The 26,481-nt window shown below is 46.2% G+C and overlaps 1 protein-coding gene across 7 annotated transcripts in view; it reads right to left on the bottom strand.

The window, feature by feature from the left end:
• Positions 1-916: 916 nt before the first annotated feature.
• The window catches only part of LOC101822514 (WD repeat-containing protein on Y chromosome-like), a 115,777-nt gene continuing 90,212 nt past the window's right edge, over positions 917-26,481 (bottom strand). For 3 of the 7 annotated variants that reach the window (XM_040751406.1, XM_040751411.1, XM_040751412.1), the window contains 13 exons: positions 26,375-26,454; positions 25,609-25,663; positions 24,390-24,435; positions 22,574-22,633; positions 18,904-19,069; positions 13,967-14,062; positions 11,500-11,558; positions 11,157-11,298; positions 10,175-10,214; positions 9,380-9,468; positions 7,908-8,101; positions 3,419-3,534; positions 917-1,308 (listed from right to left, as the gene is read on the bottom strand). In XM_040751406.1, the coding sequence (XP_040607340.1) occupies positions 1,080-1,308; positions 3,419-3,534; positions 7,908-8,101; positions 9,380-9,468; positions 10,175-10,214; positions 11,157-11,298; positions 11,500-11,558; positions 13,967-14,062; positions 18,904-19,069; positions 22,574-22,633; positions 24,390-24,435; positions 25,609-25,663; positions 26,375-26,454 (1,372 nt within the window). In that variant the 3' untranslated portion in view covers positions 917-1,079. The remainder of the gene's footprint in view (positions 1,309-3,418; positions 3,535-7,907; positions 8,102-9,379; positions 9,469-10,174; positions 10,215-11,156; positions 11,299-11,499; positions 11,559-13,966; positions 14,063-18,903; positions 19,070-22,573; positions 22,634-24,389; positions 24,436-25,608; positions 25,664-26,374; positions 26,455-26,481) is intronic. The other 4 variants (XM_040751407.1, XM_040751408.1, XM_040751410.1 and 1 more) reach the window with 4 other exon arrangements.

The following is a 26,481-nucleotide window of genomic DNA, read 5'->3' as shown; positions in this document are numbered from 1 at the left end:
GATCCCTAGTTCAGCTTGTGTGCCAAGAGCATACCAGGAGCCTGACACATGCATGGAATGTGAACCGCATGAGAGTGAACTAGCTAGCCGGTCAGCACTGGCCATGCTCTATGTGCCGCAGGGAACTCTGCCTTCCTTCTAGAAAGCATGGTGTCTGCTGTCAAACACACGTTTATTCTCTCACAGCTCTGGAGACCGGAGGTGTGAAACCAAGGTGTGAGCTGAACTGTGCTTGGGGAGGTGGGGTATCTCAGTGTGTCCTGTCTGTCCCTTCCATCCTTGGGGGGCCACCCTACCTTCCTTCTCCTCTTGCCCCTCTTTTCCATATGTCTATTTGTTTTTTATAAAGACAGCAGAAAAATCCACAGTGCTCTATCTCAAGACCAGGAACATAGTTTAGTCTCTAGGACTCTATCACTGGCAGCCCAGGTGCAGTCGGGGTTAAAAAGGACAGAATAGCCACCAACACCTTTGATCTGCCACCTGTACTGGTCACAGAGGGACTGATTGCCACCCTACCCCACCACGCAGGTCCTAGAAGCTACACCTAGCTTCTCCTGGGTACTGGGGTGGAGAAAAGGCCAAACCCCTCTTGATGGGTCTCTCTCCCATAGCAATTGACTTCTGGAAGCCTCCATTTCCTGACTGGTAAGATGACTGCTAACTGTCCATTCTCCGGGTGTTGTTAGGAATTGATAGCAGACTACATCAGGCCTTCTGGCAAAAAGCACACTAGCAAAATGTCAGCTGTGTTTCCCAGCAGCCTCTCTGCTCTGCCTTGCCCTCAGCCTACCCAGCGGGATGTGCCCTAAGTGGTAGGTGGTCCGTGGAGGAGCTGTTTTGGGGCTACCTGCTCTGGGTTTTCTTCACACTTGAAACACTGACTTTGCAGAAAGAGCACTGCGAATCCAACTTGTTCTCTGAAATTTCAGCTCTAATTGCTTCGGATGAAGCCACCTGGGCTGAGTTCATTTTTTATTTTGGTCTTCGTTGCTCCCACAGAGCAAAGCTTAATCTCAAATAGACCTTTATTTACACAGGAAAGAACTGTCAAGCAAGGAAGTTGAGGTCCTCAGCACTCAGGAAAGACTGCTCCAGGGTGAGAGTTCCTTCCTTCCCAGAAGCTCCGCTCCTCTTTCCTGGCTGTGGAAACTGATGTTGAACATATCAGAGCCAATGATGGACAGATCTGGCTTCTCCCCGAGAGCAGACACACAGGTGACCTCGTGACACTGGAGGGCCTGGTAAATGCTGGGCCATTTGAGCTCGGGCATCTTCCAGCGAGGTTTTCTTCGTGCTGGCAGCAGTCTGAGGAAGAGAACAAGGGTGAGGATTCTTTGGGTGTCTGGAGACTGCCAGCTACGAGAGCCCCCAACTGAGCACCCCAGCAAGCCTTCCAAATACATATGTCTGTGTAATCCTTTTCCCCTTGGCAGTCTGTCACCAACTCTTTCCTTCTGGTCATTTCCAGGTTCCTTGGAAAGACAACTGCTCCAACTGTTACAATTCTTTTCTTGTTCCAATCGCTCCCTACCACAACACCATTTCAATTACACTGAATTACTCAAGTCCAGAACTTACAGTGTTTCTCTGTATTGCTTTGGAGCCTGTCCTGGAACATGCTCTGGAGACCAGACTGGTTTTGAACTCACAGAGATCCACCTGCCTCTGCCTCCCAAGGGCTGAGATTAAAGGCGTGTGCCACCAACACCTGGATTTTTAAATTGCTTTGAAAAATATTTTTGTTTTATGTGTATGGGTGTTTTGCCTGTATGTGTGTCTGTACAGGCCAGAAGAGGGCGTCATAGCCCCAGAACTGGAATTACAGATGGTTGTGAACTGCTGTGTGGGTGCTGGGAACTGAATCTGGATCTTCTAGAAGAGCAACAAGTGCTTTTAACTGGAGTCATTTTCCCAGCCCCTCCAGTTCTTTATGTTCAATTGTGGTAGAACACACTGGACAAGTTGACCACCTAAGCCAAATACATATTTAGTACATTCACACTGCTGTACAACCACAATCACCATTCGTTTCCAGAACTTTGTTTTTCTTTGAGTTTTCTGAGACAGAGTCCCATACAGCCTAAGGCTGGTCTCTGACTTTTTAAACTCCCTATATAGCTGAGGGTGACCTTAAACTCTGGATTTTCCTGCCTCCACCTCTCAAGCACTCCACCATGTTCAGCACCCAGACCCTTCTACCCTACAAAACTGAACACACACACACATTAAACAGCATCCCTTCATGCCCGTCTCCTCAGACCCTAACAGCAGCCATTCCACTTTGTAATAAGTCTGATTGTTCTGGGTACTTTGTGCCTTGGCATCGTTTTCTGACGACTTTGTCCACTCAGCACAATATCCTTAGGTTCATCTATATGGTAACACCTGTCTCCTTTTAAACCCCTTCAAGGTGACCACATCCTAGCATTCCCACTGATATCTCTCAAGTGTCACCATGAATTCCCTCTGTCCAAACACCCTCTCTCCCAGCATCCCCTGCACCAGTGTTCCCACAGTTCTTTGCACTCCTCCATCAGTGTCTTTAAGGAGAGAGGCAGCTATAGGCCAAAGAGGGCCGGCAGATGTGTGTAAGGATGGATCATCGTGCAGCTCCCCTGCTAACTCTGTCGGCTGAGAGTGGAGATGGTGTCAGTGGTCTTAGATCCAGCTGGATAGCGGATGCCCTGGACCCCTTACTCCCTATGCCTCTGTTCACACTTCCAGGGAGGCAAGGGGTCCCTATAGCTGTCTTTACTGTTAGCAAACTGTGGAGATGGACACAGGCTGTGCGGGGAAGGAGCCTAAGCTCTGGATGACCACGACACATGGTGAGGATGGGGCCATCACTCACCCAGCCTCCAAACCTAGATTCACGGTGAGGGGGGCATCAGAGAACACTGAAGGGCTGTTCCCGGGGTCTGCTGGTGACTGAGATCTGGAGAAGAACATCTCAGGGGACTGGAGAGGCACATTCATCCGCTCTGCATCTCTAGGACCTGCCATATTCCAGCGCATGGGGATCTGGAGTGCATACAGGGTTGTGAGGCAGCCTGGGATTTGCAAGTTTGGGAGCCCTGGGGCCTTCCTCCTCACCACATGTCCTCAGGAAGCCAGAAGGGCTATCTATACAAGGCACCTGTGTGAGAGATAGTGAGACCACAATGCCTCTTATGCTGCTGAGGCCAGCAACACCAGCCACAGAGCTGGTGGCAAAGATGGATGTATGGGGTTCTGGTTATGTGTGGCAGCCAAATAAAATGGGGGGGCGTTGAATCACATAGATAAGACACGCAATAGGTGACATTTATGTAGTGACCTTATTTATATTCACAGGCTGGGGGAGCTTAGGGACAAGTAACACATGTCGGAAACAGAGAGGGCTAACAGGCCTCGACCGAGAACAGCTTGGACCTGCCTGATTTTCCAGACCGACCTGCCACGGCAAAATGCAGACCATCGGCTTTTGTCTTCTTCCACCTCCGCTTCAACAGTGGGACCTTCTGGGGAAGGGAGGTTAGGGGTCTGTTCAGTCTGGAGGAAGAAGACGGGGATGTGAGAACCGGGACCGTGATCATGCTGGTCACTGGGACCAGGAGCCTCCTGTGGGGTGCATGGCTTTTCTTTGTTGGAACAGGACTCAGGCTGGCTGAGCTGGCCCGATGACAAGAGAACTTCACGGAGCTTTAGTGCCGTGTCTCAGTGAGTATGTAGCATTTTCCTGTTAGCTCTTTTCAGCCTCTACTCAAATTACTTTGACTATGGTTGTGAGCTATCTCTTGGCATCGTGTGTGGGAGCCCACAGTATTAACTCCATTCCATCTTGAATTAAAGTCAGAGAATTCAGACCTATTCTTGCTCCTCAAGACCAAAAAACAGGATGTTTGACTTAGGGTGTGGTTACTAGATGTTTTGAGTGTTAAGGAGGTAATTACTTTTGTTTGTTCCTTGTGCCATGGTAAGGAAGTTTTTTGTCTTCCCCTTTTGCTTGGGGTATATAAGGGTGATGAGTAATAAAGTTGGGGCTGCTGCAGTGTTCATCAAGAGCCCTCCTGGCTCTATCTTCTTTCTCTTGTCTCTTTTCTCAATCCTCACTCCCCTTTTCAGGCACATTGGAACAGTTCTGCTGGTCCTGACAGTCTTGGAAGAGGCACTACCAACATTCTGAGTCCAATGAATGCATCATGTTTTTCTTTAACAGACATTTAGACAAGCACAATTTTTAAAGCCAGAAGGAAACTTCTAGATCATCTAAACCCACCCTTCAATTTGCAGCTCAGCAGAAGGGACTGCTGAAGATTACATGACTAATGAGTCAATTTGAGAGTGGAACTCAGGGGTCCCTCTCTCAGGAACAGCAATGAAACACCTTATTCTGCCATTTTACCCATTGGATTACTGATGCAAATACACTATATAAGGGCTCATGGGTTTGTTTTCTGTCCTTTTTATCTAAGAAGTAACTTTGTGGTGTTTTGAAGGAGAAGTCCCCCATAGTCTTGGGCATTTGAATACTTGAACCCTTTCTTAGTTAATAGTTTCTATTGCCTTGATGAAACACCATGACCAAAAAATAAGCTGGGGAGGAAAGGGTTTATTTGGCTTATACTTCCATATTACTGTTCATCATTAAAGGAAGTCACAACAGGAATTCAAACAGGACAGGAACTCAAACAAGGCAGGAACCTGGAGGCAGGAGATGATGCAGAGGCCATGGAGGGGAGCTGCTTACTGGCTTGCTCCTCATGGCTACTCAGTCTATTTTCTTATGGAACCCAGGACCACCAGCCCAAGGATGGTACCACGCACAATGGGTTGGGCCCTTCCCAATCAATCACTAATTAAGAAAATGGCCTACAGCTGGATCTTATGGAAGCATTTTCTCAATTGAGGGTCCCTCCTTTCAGATGACTTTAGCTTACGTCAAGTTCAAGCTGACAGGAAACCACTGATGTGCCGTTTGCAAGGCTTAGAAGCTGAAACGTGTTGTTGGAAGTGGGGTTTGAGTGTTCATAAAAGCTGGCGCCATTTCTAGTGTACTCTCTCAGCTTGGGGCTTGCAGAGCCTTGCACCATTCCCAGCACTCACTCTTGGTGTCTGTCTTTAGGATGTGAGTTCTCAGCTTCTGCTCTAGCTGTCACGTCATTTGCTACCGTGTCTCCCTGGCATGATGGACTCTTATGCCTCTTATGGGCTCTTTTGGGGCACCAGTCCCCTCAGGCCCTACAGGGTCCAGCCAAAGCTCTAAAGCCCGTGAGGGAAAAATGTCTAAGGGTAAAAGAAACTCATCAGCTCACACACGACTTCTACTCAGTATGTCTCTTTATTGTTCTAACACGAGTTCTTGGGTGCACTGGTACATATACACTTGCAACAGTAATCCTTTTGGCAATGCAATGTGAGTTTCTCAGAGTGACCAGAGCAGGTAAGATTTACACATACAGCAATAATTGTCAGCTATTATTTATGACACTAGATAGGCATGGTTATTGAGGGCTCCTAGCGGGGCCAACTAAGGATTAAATCAACCAGGGAATCTAAAAGGAAGAAATTGTGTAGCTAGGTATTTAAGCTAAAATTCTATTGATCAGCAGATATTATGAAGAAGGTAAAATTGCCTTTTCTCCACATGTCCTTCCAAACCTCTCACATGCCAGTTTTTCAACAGGCGGGGTAAGCTATGGGCAGTAACTAGGCAACCTGCATCAACAGCAGAGGAAATACATGCAGCCTTCATTCAGTCTGTTGTAGCACTTTTGCTATGGTTCATTGTTAAGAGAATTTTTAGCATCAATTGCTTAGGGCTATAAGTCAAGGAGATGACCTAAGTTTAATTTGTACAAGGAATGGAACCTGGTGCCTTCCAGTGCTTTGGGCTTGGCGGCACAGGCCTTCAGGAAAGTTTACTGTTTCCTAAGGATGAGCAGATAACCTTTGTCGTTATCTTTTCAGGTAAAATGCAGAACTACAATCTTGGGTTAGTGAACCAAGGACCAAGGTGAAGGTAAATGCAAGAAGTTTGAGAATCTTTTAGTGCAGGGTTTAAGTTTTTGCTTCTCTGTCAGTGAGGTAAAACCAAGGCAAGCTTACTTTTATCTACCTAAGTGGATATGAATCACCAGTTTTAGGCAGGTAGTAATTTTATGTCCTCGGATAACTGGGAGCATCTAAAATGAAATATTTTTACCTGGGCACTAAAGCTAATCAAATGCCTGCCAGTAAAGATAATTCCAGGAAGGCAGATCTCTGTTTACATTGGAGAAGGGAACAGAGGCCTGGTGATGAGAAATAGGTTTCATACATAGCTAAGGAATGTTGTCAGTAAATTCCAATTACAAGGAGAAACTGTGCCCAATAAATGATCAAATAGTGCTGAATTATGGGAAATAAATCCCAAGTTTGTAACAGATGCGAGTAAGGTACAGCAAGAAATTTACAGCAAGAAACAGCCATTTTTATTCACAAAGCTATAACTCCAATACGTCCTACATTTTGGTTTAATTCCTTCATGCAGAGCCCCTGGCTCTGATGGGTTAGCCTGTGAAATGAGGCTGTTTAATTACTGTGCAGTCTTGCAGTCTATAGCACGCCTCTGGACCCATAAGCCAAACAAACCTTTCCTTCACCAAGTAGCCATGGTCATGTGTTTTTATCACGGCAATAGAAGAGTAATTAATATAAACTTTTGACTGGTTTTCCAAGTACCTACTGTAGTTCAACTGATCCAAATGATGTTTTCTTAGACAAGATCACTCAGGAAGACTTTGTTCATCCTTGGACAGCAAGTATACCATGAATTATTTTGTCACAGGGAACATCGTCTGCCTCTTTCCCTCTCCATCCCTCCTCCTGCCTCTACCTTTCTCCTTTTCTTCTTTGTCTCCTCTTCCTCCCACTTTGTCCTCTCCCAACCCCCCCCCCACTGACATCCACCCCCACCATTGACCCTGAACTTGGACTTCTCCCTAGGTCTCCCCTCCTTTTCTCTCTTCCCACCTCCGCCTGAGCTTTTGTTTTCTTAATTGCGGGTCTATCAGAACTAATGAATACATCAGCGTTCTCCATGTTGAATGCTGGCTGAAATGACTGTTTCTAAATCAGCCAACAGTGTGAGCCACATTCTGAGTGTCCCCAGACTACAGTCATGGTATCATTTGATAGCCTTGAGACTGGAGCGGTGAGTCAGGTGAGGCAGTCTTTCCCTCGAGTGTGCTGGCCTGGATCCTTTGTGTCTATTTTAAACACTTCTGGGGCTCTAAACTGGAGTCAGTGGCTGGGTTATACTGGGGCACGGGGGGGGGCAGTCTGTATTCTATAAGGCTGCCAAGGAAACGCTGAAGACATGATTCTGCTGGCAGAGCAGTGGCTTTGCATTGTGACATAACTGACAAGCAATATCTCATGAAATGACCTTCTTTTCAATTTATTAAGGGACAAGCATTTCTTGGAAAGCCATATCTTTCGTGGGAGCTCTAAATCAAGGCTACATGGACCAGGGTCCTCTCCAAATCTCTTGCTCCAATGTTAACTCTCACAGAGTTGAGCATTAAGTGGACCACAGCCTCCTCTGAGTTATCAGGAGCCCTTGGTTTTAAATGCATCTCAGAGTAAAGTATGGGCTGAGTGTACAGGGTCTGCCCTTCTCAGATATGACACTAGGGTTGAGTATGCTGCTGTGCCTCCTGGGTTCCAAGGCCAGGGACAGCTGCCTTTCTAGAGCCACAGGTGGAGCGCATGTCCTCCTGGTCCACATCAGTGCTATTGCCCAGGCTGGAGGAGACAGGTTCTCCTTTCCCCGTTGCCATGGTTCACTAGATCCTGCTTTGGTTCTCTTAGCCTATGTGTGCACCGTGTTGATCAGCAGAGAGCCCGCGAAGGAAACACAAGTAGTTGGTTCAGGCACCAACCTCGCACAGGGCCGCCTTCTCCATCACGTCGTCCTGCTCCGGCCATCCTCCGGGACACCCAGTTCCTGTGTCTGTTTCCAGTACCAGGTGACTGGGCATGCTCTGAGGGGCTGTCAGAATCTCAAAGGGGACTTTCGTGTGACTCCAGGAGGCAGGGGTGAAAACATCCCAGGGGTGATTCTGCCCAAAGGTCCCTGGAGGAATAAAGATGAATACCATGCAAATGACAATGGGGTGACCCGTCTTCTAACGGCTAACATGGGTAGATCTCCTCAAGACTGGTGAGGCCACCTCAGTCCAGCTAAGCTATGGCCCGGCAGTTTCATGGGAAACAAATATAGGGCATCTAACTCTTGAAAGAGAATCCTAGAGAGCCTACTACCATGTAGGTGTGCAGGCTACTCAATAATGTACTAAGAACTTGAAAGATAAATTCAGTCAGTGACAAACCTATTTCAAGAAAGGCAAGTTATGGGTCACAACATTACATTCAGACAGGCCACAGTCCCTCTGAGCAGTGGATTAGGCTAGTCTTGGTATTATGGTCAATTTACGTCAGGCCTTTGCTTACCAAACAGCTGAATGTCTCTACCTAGATACAATCCTTATGATAAAACAGTTCCTTCCCAAAGTGACTACCTTCAGCCCACTGATCTCAATGAGTTCAAAGGTCATTGGTTTTTACTTTTCTAATTTTGGAGACAGGAAGTTGATATTATGGTACAGACTAAATCCTATCACCCCCAAAAATGTGTATGTTGATGCCCCCAAGATGACTGCATTTGGAGACAGGGACCCTGGTGAGGTGATTAACTTTAAATAAACTCATGAGGCCTAAGAACATTAATGTTCTTGTAGGAGGAAACAGAGAACTGTCTTTATGATGTGTACATTAAGGGGCCAGTGCTCTGAAACCTGAGAGGATTCCTCACCAGAACCTGGCCATGTGGAGACAACCATGGTGGACTTCCAAAGTCCACAGTGAGATGAAATAATGAACTACCCAGTCTATGGTACTCTGTTTATGGCAGCCTGAACACACTAATATACTTTACCACAGAGGACCTGTGACTCAGTGGAGCCATGGCACCTTTGTTCCCAAACCAAGCAGAGGCAGTACTGATGGGGGACGTCCTTCTGTGTATATGTTGTCCCGCTGGTTGATTAAATAAAGCATGATTGGTCAATAGGGAAGCAAGATAGGTGGGACTAGGAGCTGAGGAGGATTCTGAGAAACAGAGGCACAGTCAGTCATGATGTAGGACACTGGAAGAGTAAGAGGTCCAGACCCTTTCTCCGGTAAGAGAAGACCACGTGGAAATACTCAGATTAGCAGTTATGGATTAATAATTAAGTCAGAGCTAGCCAATAAGAAACCAAGCAAATGGCCAACAGCTTCATAATTAATATAGTGAGACAGCAGCAGGACCCAAGCGACTGGCAGGAAGACTACACGTTACACAGGAGCTTACCGATGTACGCGCCATCTCTGCTCCACAGGCTCACAGTGCAGTCAAGGGAGGATGACAGTAAGATGTCATCTCTCTCTATCAGCTCCAGACTAGCAAGATAAAGGGAGAGAAGGGGTTTGTCAAGGCTGTTCTGCAAGAAAGGGAGGGACCCTGGATCCAATAGAATGCAATAGATCCACTTTTTTTTGTTTTTTTGTTTTTTTTTATGAGAGGGTTTCTCTGTATTGTTTTGGAGGCTATCGGTCCAGCCTGGTCTCAAACTCACAGAGATCCGCCTGCCTCTGCCTCCCAAGTGCTGGGATTAAAGGCATGCGCCACCACCGCCCGGCCTAGATCCACTTTTAAAAGCCATTCTTTCCCCCATTTCCTCTCACACATTGCACCCTCCAAAATCCCAAGTCCACTCCCAAGACACCAAGGGGGATGTATGGGACATGGCCTTACAGGTGATCAGGTGGGCGGAAGAGCGAGCGGTCAGAAGGAATGACCCAGCAAGTTGGCACTGACTCCTTCCAAGCCTCATATAAACCCAAACCTACTAAGCTCATGAACTTGCAGTAGAGTGCCAGCTCAATACAAGGAGAACTACCCATGAACAAGGAAAACCATGACTGAGTCTCTTCCTCTGGCTCCATGTGGACCACCTTCATCCTGTCTCATCAGGAGCAGAATGGAAATGCAGTTTCCCTCCTTCGACAAGCTCACTTCAATCTTGAGAGGACTGATTTCATCAAAACTTGGACAATTACTACCTTCCTTTATAGATTACTGAACCCTTCAAGGGATGGTACTCACGATGTCACCGTGCTGTCATGAGCCTTCCATGATGTCACTGCTAAATAGAAGTAAAGAAGACATATGAACAGGATCCTGCAGGAAGGTGTCCAGTGCAGATGTGTGTATGTGCCCAGTTGGAAGTGGCACTGATGTGCTGTTGGGGTCTTTCTGCTTTAATTCCCTAAGTAAGCACCAAGTACCTATTATGTTCAAGACCACCCCCTCCATACCAGCTCTGAAAGTGCACAAAATAGGACCAGTGTGACATACTTACACAATCATTTTCCTCAGTGGTCTTTATTTCATGTGTGCATGTACATGGCATGATTGCAAGTTTGCAAGTATGTGGGTACAGATGTGTGTGCATGTGCACACATTTAGATGTAAAGACCCCAGGTTGATGTTGGGGGTCTTGTTCCATCGATCTTTATTTACTGAGGCAAGGTTAATTGATGAGTCTAATCTAGTTAGCTAGCTTGCCCTGGTGGTCCTCAGTTTCCAACTCCTGAGAGCTGGGATAAAGGTGGGCCATCATGCCCACAATCCTCTCTGAGGAGAGAGGGGATGGTGACGTAAGGGTGTATGTACCTGGATTTTATTTGAGTGTTGGAAATACAAACTAATGTAAGTGCTTTCTCTCTTTCTGAAAAATAATGTGTTGTTGCACAATCTTGTAAGTAAATCTCTGTGCACATTTGTCATTTCATTCACCAAATATCTAGAAGTAGAACTGTCATTTGCAGCACTAGACATAGGTTGTCAACATGCCCCTCAGTTGCCATCTAGCAACCAACCCCTGTTCCATATTATCTGATGACCCCTTTCCTGCATCCTCGCTGACATCAAATGTTTTCAGGAAACCATATTTCTGCTTTCCAAGGGTTTTGAGAGTAATCCCTCCCTACTGGGACAACTTAATTTCCCCACAAGACCATCACATGAAAACCATCACATAAAAACCAAAGCAATCTTATCTAGATTGAAGAAATTAACTGCATACTGTTGGGAGCCTGTAACTCTGGTCCCTGGAGACCATACTTCTGGATGTCATAGACATGTACAAAGCCTTGCTGGTCAGCCAGGTAGGTGAGCGTGTCTTCTGATGTCACCACGATGCTGCTCACCCGGGCATTCCCTCTGGACTAAGACACATTGAAGGCAAAGATAAAAAAAAAGTAACCAACTCCAGTCAGGGAGAAATGTCAAGAAGACCTGACTGAGAATCCCAATACATAGGTTATCATCAGGGAACAAATAAGCAATGACAACAACAACAAAACTAACAACAGCAACAACAAAATAAACCCATAGCCAGAAAGTACCCAGTTTTCTCTGCAACTTACCGGAATAAAGTTTGCTATGAGGCCAGCTCCACTAAAGAGTTTCCAGAAATTGACAGAACCTAAGTAGGAGGAAAACAGTAAGGAGCGGGCTGCCCAGCCAGCTAAGGGCTCTGAGAGTGTACTGGGCAGAACCCATTGTTGTGGGAATATTTGTTTAACTAGGCAAAGATATGTTACATTTGTTCATGCTACATTTGTTAACTATGGAAAGATGGGATGCATTTGCGATAATTAAATAAAACTAACCTGGGCTCAGAGGGGTGGGGTTAGCAACTGGTTGACCGGAAGTAGTAGGGAGGAGCTTAGCGGGGGTTTTTGTTTGTTTGTTTGTTTTTTTGTTTTTTTGTTTTTTTTTTGGTGGGGGTGCCGTGGGAAAGGGGGTGGTTTCCAGGGACGCCAGCAAAGACAGGAAGTTAGTAAATTGCTATTCTAACTCTCTGAGCTGGTGGGTTTTCATGTTAGCCTTTGAATCTCGAGTCTTTTTTTTTTTTTTTTTGTAGGAATGGAGAATACTCCATTCAACCATGAATCTTTTATTTTAACTCTGTACCCTTCTTAGGACTTACTTAACTCTGAAGGTAAAAGAGGAATTCTGTGTGGAGTTCAAGCTATCATGACTGCACTGTTTTAACTTATAGGTGGAAGCAGGTTTGTTGGGTTTTTGCTTTCTTTTTTTTGGAAAAGAAGAACTTTTGAGAAACTTAGTGGATCTCTTCTCTATATTTTGATGTCATTTCTCTTTCAACCTCTTACCATAGAAAACACATTCTCCTAGAATCTACTACACCTCAAGTGCCAGGGTCATCCCACAGTTATTACAAAATCCAGACCCAAAGATGTCATAGAAAGTAAAGTTTGTGGTCCTAATCATTGCAGGATTTCATTCGTTTGCATAAAAATCTAGAGCATTTGTGCGGATTTGGCTTCCTAAATATTTAGCTGGGAAATGGGAGTCAGGGTTAATTTATCAATATATGTGAATGCCTGTGAGATTCTGGGTTCTGTTTGGGTTGAGTGACTGGAAGTTGCTTCTGTTGTTTACTAAATTGACTGACAGAAGCTTGTGGTCAATGTTGATCCACTATAAACAAAGTTGTGAATCTCGAGTTTTATTAGAGGATAGAGACTTAACTTAGAACTACCTTTATCAGCAGCAACAGAGTCATTGTCTGGGGAAACAGAATCCCCAGGTTATGACCTTAGTGGGGAGAGAGGGACTGGAGAGCATAGCCACTATAATGAAGGTAAAACGGCAGGGCACCCTGTGGTCTTACACGGGGTGGGGGTGGGGAGCCATGGCAGACAGACACACATCTCTTCCTTACTTGTTTTATTTTCTTCAGTTAGAACTGTTAAGACCGTATTAGGGAGGGATTTTGATTTTGATGATTCAGTGGGCTCTCCTCCACTAATCAGGGTGTCCTTCTTTGACTGTTAAGGACAGGACAGTATGTGCCATGCTGGGAATCAATGTCTTCCCGTTGGGAGTACCCACTATTTTAATTAAAAACTTGTCACAATGCGCCTGGCCTAGCGACTTCGGTTCTTGCCTGTGCTTTCCTTGTGGGTTCAGATATCCAGGCTTTGTGAAGTGTTCCATGGTGTGTTGTCTTCCCCCGTCCCCGCCCCCCCCCAGATCATCTCCTCTTGGGGTAGCTGTAGGAGAGAGGAGGCTGGGCTCCTGCCAGGTAAAACAAAGGATCAGGAAGGAGGCAGAGACAGCTGAGCCCCCCCATCCACAACATCACTGATGTCAAAAGACCCACAGTGTGGGCTGTGACAAGGAGGCAGAGGTGGCCTCTCCATGGTGACAAACAACCAAGCACCCTGGGACCAAATATATATAGGCTAGCCTCCCCCTGCTACCAGGACAGCATGACCACTGCCTTTAACTTGTACTTTTACTAAAACCCTAGAGCATTTGGGGGCTGGATTTGTGCCCACTTGTTACAGTTGAAGCTTGAAGGACCTGGCCCTGGGTTAATGTCAGCTAGCTAGCTGATGGCCCTGCTGAGCTCTCTCTTCTCTGTACGCTGTGCCAGTTCCGTCGCTGACCCCAACATCCTGCCGACTCTTCTCTGTGTGACCCTTTGGCCTTCCTCTGTGGGGTTACCTGTGGCTGACTTCGCCAGCTTCCTTTGCCTTGTGCTTTTCTGTTTAGCCTAATTTAATGTTGTCAGTACAGGCCTCACACTCTCCTTGGCATGCCTGAGGCCAGTCACCCTTGTAGGTGGCCAGGGGCCCAGCAGGCAGTAGGAACTACAGGGCATGGGGTTTTGATGTGAAGGAGGATAGGCTGAGGGAATAGGGTCTGCTGAGGTTGACGTGGGCTGGGCTGTTAGCCTGGGATTTGTTAGCAAGGCAGCGATGAGACAGCAGAGGAAGCCTGAGGTGACAGTGCCGCTCAGGTGCCTAACTTACCCATCCTGGACCAGCGATGGCCTTATCTTGGAAGTGAGAGGCTCACCTTCGGGTCCGTTGCTTATGAGAGAAGCAGCTGCTGAGTCCAACTTTGTTGCTCGAGTCTTTAGGAAGGCGAGTCGGGAAACACTCCTGTCTTGGCCTGGAGATGAGAACAGTTCTTTTTTTTGGCTTGTTTTCACAATCTCTCTGCCTTAAACCTAACCCACTCCATCACAGCTCTCTCTCTGTCTCTTTCTCTCTCTGTCTCTCTCTGTCTCTGTCTCTGTCTCTGCCTCTGCCTCTGTCTCTCCCTCTCTCTCTGTCTTTCACTCACTTGCTCTCACTCTCTTTCTCTGACATATATAGTCATCTTTCTTGCACATAGTTGCCCTGGCAACATTTGGAAAGCAAACAGAGAAAGATGGCCTCCTTTGGTTAAAAGTCTAGCTGGGGACTGAAGGATAATGGCTCCAGCAGCCTGTGGGCACTCCAACCCTCCCTTTCCTCAACCCCAGGACTTCTAGAGAAAGAGTAGGGATGTGGCATGAGCTACAAGGACAGGTTGAGAGTCTGAGAAGTCCAGGCAGCATAAACAGGCAAGAACTCTGGGGTCAGGATGGTCATTAGTCCAGGATGTCCAGACACTTCCCCAAAGCACCCGTGGCTGAGCACCTTTGAGGACACCCGTAGTTCAGCAGAGACCTTCACCACACAGTGGGCTGTAGTAGAAGAGTAGATTCACGGTTAAACAAATGGGAAGATTTGTTCATGACCGTAAGATCCTCATCCCTTCCTGCTTATTTTTCAGCTACATCTGAGGGAGTCTTATGGATACAGCTTCATGCTGTGTGAGGGGCAAGCAGCAGCAGAGACCAGAACAAAACCATCAAAAACTCCCAAGAAATAAACAAAACACTCTTGGTGCAAGCAGGAGGGGACAGAGCTAGGGGAGGTGTCTCCAGTCGGCTATGATGGATCTGACTCTTGGATAATGGCCTAGGCAGAGAAGACTCTGTGGAGGATACAGACACTATGGACAGGAGACAGGACTCAATGGACACTAACAATTCACCCATGAATTATCCTAGGTCTATGTCCCCAGAGCTCCCTCATCTGCCAGGGCTTGGGGTCCCTTAGTATGTGAGACTCAAATATTTGCCATTGAATAAAAATCTTGTGAACCTACCCAAATCCCTGCCTCCAAGAGACACAAAGGATATTGTGTCCTCCCATGAGCCACACTTGGGGGCGGGGCTCTAGAGAGGAAATGGGAGCTGCATAGTGTTCAGTTGAAAGCTCCACCTTAGTCCCACTTCTTCCTACTGCAAACCCTGACCCTCTCAGAAAGACTGCCAAAAGTCTACCCCCAAGCACAAGACTGGCCCTTGGGGTATTTAAGCCCTTGTCTATAGACCAGCCATGCAATCTCTCCTGCTCCCTTTCCCGGGAGTCACCTAGAGTGCTTTGCTCAGATTAAACCTGGTCCTTTACATTTTGATTCAGCTCAATTTGGCTTACTACATTGGTGGAGAAACCTAATATAGGTACAGAATGCTTACAGCCCCCAATATTATATAAGGGTATTAGGAAGTGGATGTTTGGGAAGTTCAAAGATGACATCCATTCACCTGCCCACATCCATCTCAGGGATGGTGGCAAAAGTATGGTGAGGAATGCCATCCTCTTTCTTCCCCATGTGAAGTCTGGGAATGTGTTCCACCTCCCGACACCTCAGCTGTGTGTATCTATCACGTGAAGATGACTTCTCCTTCACAGGGTAGACTACGTAAGCCCCTTATATGACCTCAATGTGAAGGCTGAAGGGATTAATGACCCCAAAGTGCCTCTCTCAAAATTGCTCAACCCATGGCAACTGTTATCATGTGTCGGGCTCCCCACTGATGGAAGCTGATAGACAGCACCTATCTCTCAGGGTCAGTGAGAGCAGCAGATAAAATAAGCTGTGGGAAACTGACTGATGACAGAGCTAACCAGTAAGTATTGATTACTTCCCGACATAGAACTCCTCCACAGATGGGACACTTTCCTAAACTTTGGCCTGGTTGGAGTCCCTTGGTCTCTCTTATAATCAAATTCGTTCTGATTGGGAAGAAGAATTAACAGTCCCCATTATGCCCAAGAATGTAGCTAAAACATTAGTGTGTTTGCCAAATAATGATTTCATCTAGTCCAGCTTTGCCTTGAGAGCAGAGTAAGCCCCTTCCCTGAGGAGATCCATAGTTTTCCATACAAGATGGCATCTTCTGCACCATCCTCTTTGTGCTTTGATGTGGCTGTTAAGAAACTGCCAGGCTGCTCCTTCATGGAAGGGTATGCCACTCTGAGTGGGTGTGTGTGTGGTGTGTGTGTGTGTGAGAGTGTGTGTGAGAGAGAGTGGGGGAGAGTGTATATGTGTATATGTGTGTGTGCACGCATGTGTGAGGGAGCATGTGTATGTGTATATGTGAGAGAGTGTATATGTGTGTGTGTGTGAGAGAGAGAGGAGGGAGAGCGTCTGTGTGTGTGCATATGTGTGTGTGTGCATGCATGTGTGAGTATGTGTGTGTATGTGAGAGACAGAGAATGTATGTGATGGGGGATGTCCTTCTGCATATATGTTTCTCTTATTGGTTGATGAATTAAACACTGGTTGGCCAGTAACCAGGCAGGAAGGATAGATGGGGCCACCAGATGAGGAGAATGCTGGGGAGAGGACACAGAGAGGAGTAACAGGTCTGGGCAATCTCCAGTAAGATAAGACCATGTAGAAATACATAGACTAGTAGTTATGGGTTAATATTTAAGAGAGAGCTAGCCAGTAAAGATCCTGAGCCATTGGCCAAACAAGTTTATAATTAACATAAGTCTCTGTGTGTTTATTTGGGGCTAAACAGCAATGGGACCAAGTGGGACAGAAAATCTGACTACATGTATGTGTGTGTGAGAGAAAGTGTGAATGTGTGTGAGAGAGGGCATGTGTGAGTGTGTGTGTGAGGGGGAAGGAGAAAGAGAATGTGTGTGCATATGTGAGAATATGTGTGTGAGAGAGTGTGTGTGCATGTGAGAGTTTATGTGTGTGTGTAAGAGACAGCATGTGTGAGTGTGTGTGTGAGAGAATTTTGCCTTGCAGAAGCATCACTGTGGTGATGGCTGGATTTGTGTTTCTGTATCAGAAGGGCTTCTCAAAAAGTGACTGCTTACAGTTTGTGGTAACGTAGAGCAGTAATTGTTACTGTGAACAGGCTTTTGCATCAGAATTGCTTCCTGAAACATCATCATCATATCCTTGGCCAGTGACTTTAATTTCATTTTAATGGCAAAGGAAATAATGGACGCCATCTCTTTCCTCCCAAAAGATTTATAAAAAAATTTAAAAAAAACTGAAAAAGAAATGATTAGATGTCCTCAGAGAACTGCAGAGAATAATCTTTTTAGGGGGTGGTTTGGGACAGTTTCAATACTCTTTTTAAACAAGTGGAGAAATGGGGATTAGGAACTGACTTAGCCTGCAGGTAAGATTCCCTTATGATGTCTAGGTTGCCTGAGGCTTTAGCGTCTCTCTCCTCTAGGTGGCACTCAAGCTGACCACGTAACTTGACCATTATTATTATTATTAATTTTTTTTTGGTTTTTCGAGACAGGGTTTCTCTGTATTGTTTTGGAGGCTGTCCTGGAACTAGCTCTGTAGACCAGGCTGGCCTCGAACTATTATTAATTTTTAACTCTCTGTGTACCCACAGTTTGTCTCTGCATTTGGACCAGGAACCCCTTGTAGATCTTATAGCCCTGATGTCACTCTTCAGAGTGTTATGCCCCTGTGAGCAGCTCAGAAGTATTTTTGACTGAATGACTCAGATTTTTTTAAATTGCTACTGAGTTATCAGACATATAAAGCAAGGATCTAATATTCGCTCATGGTTTTGTGGGTTGGACCTCAGGAAATGAAAGGCTTTCCTTAAATCTGTGCCCAAACAACTAACTTCCTGTATCTCCTCCTCTCAGTCTGGGCTGTTAAGTGGGGAGGGTTGGGGAGGAAACCTATTTGGCTATAGGCTATAGCTGGCTCCCAGCCCTGCACACCCAGCAGTAAAGCTGATAGACATCTCTATTTGTGTCTTGTTCATCATGCAAGATTGTGAAGAGGTTCACGATTCCACCCCCACACATAGTACTGGACAGGTGTGTTTGTCTCATCATTGCTTTGATGACTACAGAAATGAATGAAGTTATGTTCATTCACAGACAGAGAGGGTTCTGAAGAAATGGAACCAGGATAGCCAAGTGGTGGTGGCACATGCATTTAATCTCAGTACTCAGGAGGCAGAGGCAGGTGGATCTCTGTGAGTTTGAGGCCAGTCTGGTCTACAGAGTGAGTTCCAGAACAGCTTGGGCTACAAAGAGAAATCCTGTCTCCAAACAAAAACAACAAAAACAAAAACAAAAACAAAACAAAAAACAAAAAGAAAAGGAATGGAACCAGGTAAACAAACCCATCGGGTGGGGGTGAAGTTTTGCAATTGAATACTCAAGCAATAAGGTGGGATTGAGGCAGGAGATCTGTGGGTCCTGGGCCACCAGAGGAGGCTGAGGAAGCCTGAAAACTGGCAGTTGGATGAGATGTTTAGGGGACGGTGTCTGGCTGGGCCTGGGGACAGGCTTCTAGCAGGGTGGAAGAAGGTGTGTCAGGCAGATGGTAATAGAGGAGGAAGAGGAAGAATGGTGGCAGCAAACCTCAGGGGCTCAGTGGGGACATTCTTCAGGTTGGGAGCAGATAAACTAAGACCTCAAAGAGACTGTGAGATAGACTTTGATGGACAGGCATCTAGAGATGTGGGCTGGACTTTAGCTTTCTCCTAGATTTGGGAGGGAAACATGACACAAAGCCAATCCCTCCCAAGGAGGAAGTGGCCCAGAATGGAGACTCCTTCAGTTTGTCAAGTTCAAGCTGATGGGGGCAGGGCAGTCTGTGTACAAAGGTTACAGAGCCTTCCCCTTACCTACCTTCTCCAGGGTCCTGGTCATCCACGGGGCTGGGAGAGTTCAACTTGCAGTGCACGTGGCCTGAGATGACATTCCAAACTATTATCTCTCCATCATAACTGGAGGTGGCCAGAAGAAAAGGTGGGCACTGGGCCACACAGAGGATGTCCTCTTTGTGCCCATGGTTCTAAGAAAGAAAGACAGAGCTGAGAAATCAGGTCCCGAGTCACCTACAGCAACTTTGGAGATAACTTGATCCCTAAAATCAGATGCACAGGGGATCTCTACGTTTTCAAGTGAGAATCTCTCTCTGTATGACAACCATGGTGTTGCTGCGTGTCCCTGCTTGGCCATCACCTCTAGGGGAAGCAGTATGTCCTTACACCATCATCTTGCCAGCAAGCAGGTTGTTGACAAGCTGTCCTCATTCTGGCCACATATGGACAGCAGTGGAACAAGAGAACCAAGTCACCCACTAAGGAGGTCTGGTTTCCCACCAGTTCCAAACCCACATACTGGGGTAGAGTGGAGCCTGGCACTCCCATTTGCCCTCCACTGAGGTGTAACCGTCAATGGGAATTGAAGCCATACACCTCTCTCCAAAGGAAGAGCTTGACACAGGTGCCTCTGGTGAAGGTGGTGTGTGGAGACCAGTGCCATAGATTTCAAAGGCTCCAGGCCACGAGCACCTCACATTTCTCACAGTGAGCACTTACTATGTAATAGCAACTGGTGTCACTCAGCTGTATTAGCCTGTCCCTCTACCCTTGTCCTCACGTACTTGCCACAGGGTGTCCCTTGAGGACTTGGCTTGATCAACTAAGATGCTCTGTTAAAACACGGAGAATGGTGCCAGACTTGGGAAAGAGAAGGCTAACGGCTATATCTTTCCCATGATCCTCTACTGCCAGATTCCCACTCCTATCCTACTAATCTACATGTGTGTTGAGCGCTTGGGTTTGGGCTTTTCCATGTCCTACCCCAACCGTAGAACAAAGTTTTCTTTTCTATTCTTGGGCTGCATGTTTGTGTCCCACCCTCAAATTCACATGTCAAAACCCTAACACAAGGTGATGATATTTACAGAGGTTCTTGGCATCAGATGAGCCCATGAGGATGTGGTCCCCATGCTGGAATTAGGGTCCATCTAAGAACAGGAAGAGGCACACAGCTCATGCTCTCTCTGTTGTGTGAGGACATAGCAAAGAGATGCTGACAGCAGTCAGCTATCTATCTGTAAGCCAGAAAGGGAGCCCTCACCAGAACCTGACCATGCTGACACCCCAACCTCAGGACCGGAACCCAAGGAAATAGATTTCTGTTGTTTAAGCATTATAGCATGCACATTCTGTTAGGGTAGCTCATCAGCATATCTTCCCTCCTACTCCTAATGTGCCAGCAAGTCAGATTCCCCACAGTCCTTCCAGACAACACACACTCTATGCCTCCGTACTGTGCTCAAGCGTCTCCTCTTGGGCCTCATGAAGATTATCTTCTCCCCCCCCCAAAAAAAACACCTTTCGATCTTTCAGTCTCCTAGATACTGTTACAGCAAAGCTAGCGGCTTTCAAATCATGATCACAGGCCGGGCGTTGGTGGCGCACGCCTTTAATCCCAGCACTTGGGAGGCAGAGGCAGGCGGATCTCTGTGAGTTTGAGACCAGCCTGGACTACCAAGCGAGTTCCAGGACAGCCTCCAAAGCCACAGAGAAACCCTGTCTCGAAAAACAAAAAACAAACAAAAAATCAAATCATGATCACTTATTACTTATCATCATTAATTTGCTAGGATCCATGCTTCCTACCTCCTCCATTGCTCACCTGTCTGGGGGGCATCTCAAGAATCATTATTTGTCTCTTCTATGCCTGCCTACTAAGTGCATGAGTATGCCAATGCTCCATAAATATGTATGCATGATGGAGGACTAAGTAATATGCACTTCACTAACCCAGTGTGATATCCAAAGGCCATGGCTACCCAGGGAGCCTTGCATTATAGCTTTATTACTTCCCTCTATGCTCACTAGACTGCAAGCTCTGTGAAGACAAGGCCATGTCAGGGCTTGTTTACCATTGCAGATCCCATAAACAACACTTGGTCCACAGAGGCACCCAGTGGATGCTGGATGAATGAAAACTTAGCTAGGCACTGGATAAGAGGAGGACAGCTGAGGACTGGTTTCATGAATGTATTGGTTAATTTTATGTATTGGTTAATTTTATGACTCTATCTTATGTCAAAATAAGCTAGAGTCATCAGAGAGGAGGGAGCTTCAGTTGAAAAAAAATACCTCTATAAGATAAGCTATAGGCAAGTCTGTGGGACGCTTTCTCAATTAGTGATTGATGGGAGAGGGCCCAGTCCATTGTGGGTGGGGCCATTCCTGGGCTGGCGGTCCTGGGTTCTATAAAGATAGCAGGCTGAGCAAGCCATGAGGAATAAGCCAGTAAGCAGCACTACTCCATGGCCTCTGCATCAGCTCCTACCTCCAGGTTCCTGCCTTGTCTGAGTTCCTGTCCTGACTTCCTTCAATGATGGACTATGATGTGGAAGTGTAAGCCAAATAAACCCTCCTCTCCCAAGTTTCATTGGCCATATCATCTCTTCACAGCAATAGTAACCCTAACAAAGCTAATGGAGTTTGTATTCTAGTGACATGTGCCCTCTGGAATATTTGTAGGGCACATAAGGTAGGTGGGACAGTGGCAGACAGTTGGGCAGGATGGCCTTGTTTTCTGTTCCTTTGTCTTACTGCCTTGACACCCAGACAGTTTTGAAGGAAGTCATTTATCCCTGGGTAGCTATAGAGAGCTGGAACGTTCTGACCTCTAACAAGCATTGCAAGCCATTCCCCAGCTCTGAGCCTCTAACCAGTCATGGAGAGTCAGGAATGCCATAACACCATGAATGCAATTTGGTTCACCAAGAAGGAAGAGGAAATGAATGCTGCTTTGGCAAAACCTGTGGGAACACCAGACCTTGAGCAGAGACCCACTTCCCCATGGCCTGGGAGCAGGCAGCTGTAAGACAATGTTTACTAAAAACATGTTTACTAAAAACAATACAATGCCCAGGGCAATAAGTTCCTGGAAAAGGCCTGCCCACAGAAACCGCCCTGACCTCGACCTTGTCCAAAGACTAACCGCACCTTCAGACCCACCCACATCCACCTCTGGTGTCAGGGCAGAACCAGCCAGGGTAGAGGAGAGAGCAGAAGCTTTTCTGGAGAGAGCCTTTCTTAGGAAGTTTTCTTGAACCTTTTTGGGGCCTGCTTAAAGTTTTCTTTACATGGTTGAACGAGTCTCTGTGTTGTCAATCCCCGACACCCTCTGCACGTTCTCGGACACAGGCTGCGCGGCAGACGCAACAAAAACCCACACCCCACCTTGAACTTCCCACACTTGGGGATTCCCAGCTGGCCTCATGGAGAGCAGCTTGGAACCTTGCCCTCTGGCCTCACACCACACCTTGAACATTGGGGCCATCACCTTTCCCAGAGAGGAGGCAGCTGTCTGAATCTCAGTGCACCTTGTTCTATGCAGGCAGGACTATTGCCATATATAGCAGAGGTTTCTGGGAAATTGAGCATGTGTGGCAGGTCCAGGAAATACAGGGTAGCCCCTTGAGTGAAGGAGATTTTCACTGTGTGCTACTGTGTGTATTGAGGACCAGACAGTAGTTGGGGCTCACCAGGTTGTCCTGCCAGTGGGGTTGAGGCTTCCAGAAATGATGAAAATCACAAGGTATGTCCTGTATCCAAAGCCAAACAGGACACATTGTACGAGCCATAAAATGAGCTGCCAACACACTCACAACTTCAGAGAGAAGGCATTAGCACATTTCATAACCCTACCCCTCACCCCACCATTGATGCAGATTTTTGAAATGTCAAAGCAAATTCCCCAAGTGCCAGTGGGAAGAAAAAGCAATCCACTCCTGACATCTGGGTGATTGCATTTCAGCAAATCGTATGTCAACTGACAAGCTCTTCGAGATCCACTGCATAACTTTGCCTTCATAATAAGACCCAGAGCTGTTTCCTGGGCTAAACCCAAAGCCATCAGCCTCGAAAGTTATAATACCAAAGGACAAATTCAGTGCTGAAACTTCCCAGGTATTCATCTCTCAAATCACTCTCAAGATGCAAGGCTTAAGCTGTGAAATATAGTGAACTTTCAATGAATAAAAGGCCCGGACAGCATTTGAATGCGTTTGGAAATCCAGGACCACCCAGCATAGCAAGCAAGGTAATAAAATGTCACAGGTAGATTTAAAACTTAGTTTTGGCAATGCTTTAACTTCTGTCTCTTAATCCCCTTCATAAAGAGGGATTTCGTGTCTGTAGAGATGCCTATGTGTGGCCTTTCATTTCCTCTTCCTGGTTGGAGAGGCTCTGGGATACTCTAAAAGACAGGTGGGGAGGAAGGAAGAAAATAAAAGTCAGCCTTCCCCTAAGCCCCGGATCTTTTTGCCAGCAGGATGGGAAACCCCTCAGGCTGGGGAGGGGGCCCCAGTAGGAGCTGTAGGTGGGGAAGCAGGAGAAAGTGTGAGCTATCAGGGTAACTCAAGACCTGTGAAGGCACCTCCTGGCTCCCAGGAACCTAGAGATCCTGGCAGCTTTCCTAGCTGGCACATTCTTTCAAGGGGAACATTGGGAAAATATTGGGGGAAGGGAGCATCTTTCAAAAAATAAAGGGAGGAGAGAGGAAAGAACAAGGGAAAATAAAAAGAGAGAATCCTGTGCATGTCACTTGTCTTATACCAGGCAGCAAAAGCTTTTCCTTTCCTTTCCTTTCCTTTCCTTTCCTTTCCTTTCCTTTCCTTTCCTTTCCTTTCCTTTCCTTTCCTTTCCTTTCCTTTCCTTTCCTTTCCTTTCCTTTCCTTCTTTCCTTTCCTTTCCTTTCCTTCCTTTTCTTCCCTTCCCTTCCTTTTCTTCCCTTCCTTTTCTTCCCTTCCTTTTCTTCCCTTCCCTTCCCTTCCCTTCCCTTCCCTTCCCCTTCCCTTCCCTTCCCCTTCCTTCCTTCCTTCCTTTCTTTCTTTCTTCCTTTCTTTCTTTCTTTTGACAGGGTTTCTCTGTGTAGCTTTGGAGACTGTCCTGGAACTCCTCTGTAGACCACACTGGCCTTGAACTCACAGAGATCCACCTGCCTCTGCCTCCTGAATACTGGGGTTAAAGGCGTGTGCTGCCACCACCTGGCTTCAAATCTACTCTTAAAGGAGAGGCAGAGAGGCAGAGTGCTGGAAGGATGGCTCAGAGGTTAAGAGCATCAAGAGCACTGTCAGTCTTCCAGAGGACCTGAGTTCAGTTCTCAGCACTCAACTCTAACTCCAACAATAGAGCATCTGATGCTTTTGGACTCTGCAGACGCCTATACGCACATGCATATCCCCCACACAATTAAAATAATAAAAACACACTAAAAATTGAGAGAGGGAGGAAGGAGGGTGGAAAGTCAACCCAAGAGGACAGTTTTTTAAATGTCTTCATGTGTTGCATTTCACTTACAAAATACACATTTATTCTTCTGTCCCATCCAACAGCTATGACACACCTAAAACAACAACACAATGTTACATTAACACTTCAACTTCTATTGGTTTACTTTTATATGGAATTAACTTTATGATTTAACCATGCTCTATCCACATAATAAATGAAAATTGATACACACTTTTCCAATGCAATGGAGAACAATGGGTAATGGAATTTGATAAATCAGGGCCAGTCGTTAAAGCATCAGGAGCCAGAAACAGTCCAACCCATCATTTCTGTGGTCTACAGATTCTCTGTGAGCAGCTGCCTTCCTGGGAATGACTTGCTCTTTAGAGCATGTCTGACCCTCCCCACACTCCCACCCCACCTCTGGGCTCTTCACAGAAATGGCCCAAGGATTGCTTCACTCTCTTAGTGCCCAGGAAGGAATTACTGTGTTTTTCTTTTTTGATTTATGGTAGCTGAAGTTACTTGCTCCACTCTGATTTGTTACTTTGAATTTAAAAAATTATTATTATTTTATCTTAATGAATATGGGGCGTTACATTTACATCTATGTTGTCCATCACGTGTATCTCTGGTGACTATGGAGCCCAGAACTGGGTCCTATGCCAGAACAGTCAGTGCTGTTAACTGCTGAGCCTCTGGGCTCACAAAGTGACCATCACACAGTGACCATCACACAGTGGCCTTCATACACTGACCAAGAACACCAACTGTTTTTGCAGAGGACCCCATTTTGGTTCCCAGCACCCATGTCAGGTGGGTCCCAACTGTCTATTACTCCAGATCCAGGGCACCTGTCTTATGCCCTCTGACTTCCATGGACATCTGCACATATGAGGTACATATAAACTCATGCAGGCTCACATATATGCAAAGTAAGTAAATCTTTTAAAGAAGAAAAAAAAGACATGGATTTTAGTTGGAGGATGTGGGCCACTGAGGTGTGACTTTGAAGGCTGTATCTTGTGTTTGCCTCACTTTTCTTCTGGTTTTCCATGATGTGAGTATCTTTTCTGTTCCATTGTCCTTCTACCACGACGTTTCCACCATCAGACCTCAGCGGATGGACTGAGACCAAGAATCTATGAGCCAAAATGCCAACCCCCGCTTGATCTCAGGGATGTTTTCACAGTAATGAAAAAAGCTAACTAATACAACTAATTTTTTCCCAACTAGGGGGGGGGGAGGTCCTATTTAAATATAGTTCCAGCCGAATGAAACTCACCTATTTTGGTTCACCTCCATGTAGGTACAATCGCAGACTTCACTTCGATTTTCATCTAGAAATACATTATCATTTTACATCAAACATTTTTCTCTATTAGCTCTTGCTTAATTCAGCTTTCATATGTTGTCCTATGTCTGATGATCAGAACAGACTTCATCATTATTATCTAGTGTTCAGCAAAGGGTCAAATGTCACCCACATCAGTAAAGCATCATTCATTAATCTGCCTTCCCTGAGTCTGCCTTTGATTGGCTACAGGAAGAGACTTGGCTTCCCCTGAGAGGACCCCATAGTGAGTGATTCACTAAGTGAGTGAATGGGCAACTGGTCACATAGAGGTCAAAGCAGATTCGGGAATGAGGCTTGTAATTTTAGTTTTACGTCTCTTTCACCTTGACTTTATTTATTTCCCTCTAGTAGTTGAAGAATGTGCATCTTCTCTGCTCTGTTAGCATTTTACAGGCCAGAATCAGGGAACTTTTTTTTAAACCAAAAATAGACACAGCAAATGAATGAATGACCTGCCTTGGGGCATGGGAGGAGATTTATAAGAGACCTGCATTTAATTTCTGTGATTGTATCCCCGTGAAACTCAAGCTCAGAAACATTGAATAATGAGAAATATAGAGGAAGGGGAGGTGGAGATGTCACCCACACTGTAGGCTCTCTCCCACTTGGTTCCTTTTCCATTTATGGTAAATGCCCAGATGTGCACTAATACCGTATGGAGGGAGCATTGCTGGAGTAGCCCAGCCTCACTTGCCGTGCTGAAGGGTGTGGAGACAGTGTCCATTGTTGTAGCTCCATATTTTCAGACAGCCGTCTCTGCCCCCAGTGATGAGCCTAGGAAACAGATTGTCACACTAGGAT

This window comes from Mesocricetus auratus, unplaced genomic scaffold (assembly GCF_017639785.1).
Source record: "Mesocricetus auratus isolate SY011 unplaced genomic scaffold, BCM_Maur_2.0 Super-Scaffold_100008, whole genome shotgun sequence".
Classification (NCBI taxonomy): Eukaryota; Metazoa; Chordata; class Mammalia; order Rodentia; family Cricetidae; genus Mesocricetus; species Mesocricetus auratus.
Note: the sequence above shows the minus strand (reverse complement) of the source record. Positions and strands in the feature narration are given on the sequence as shown.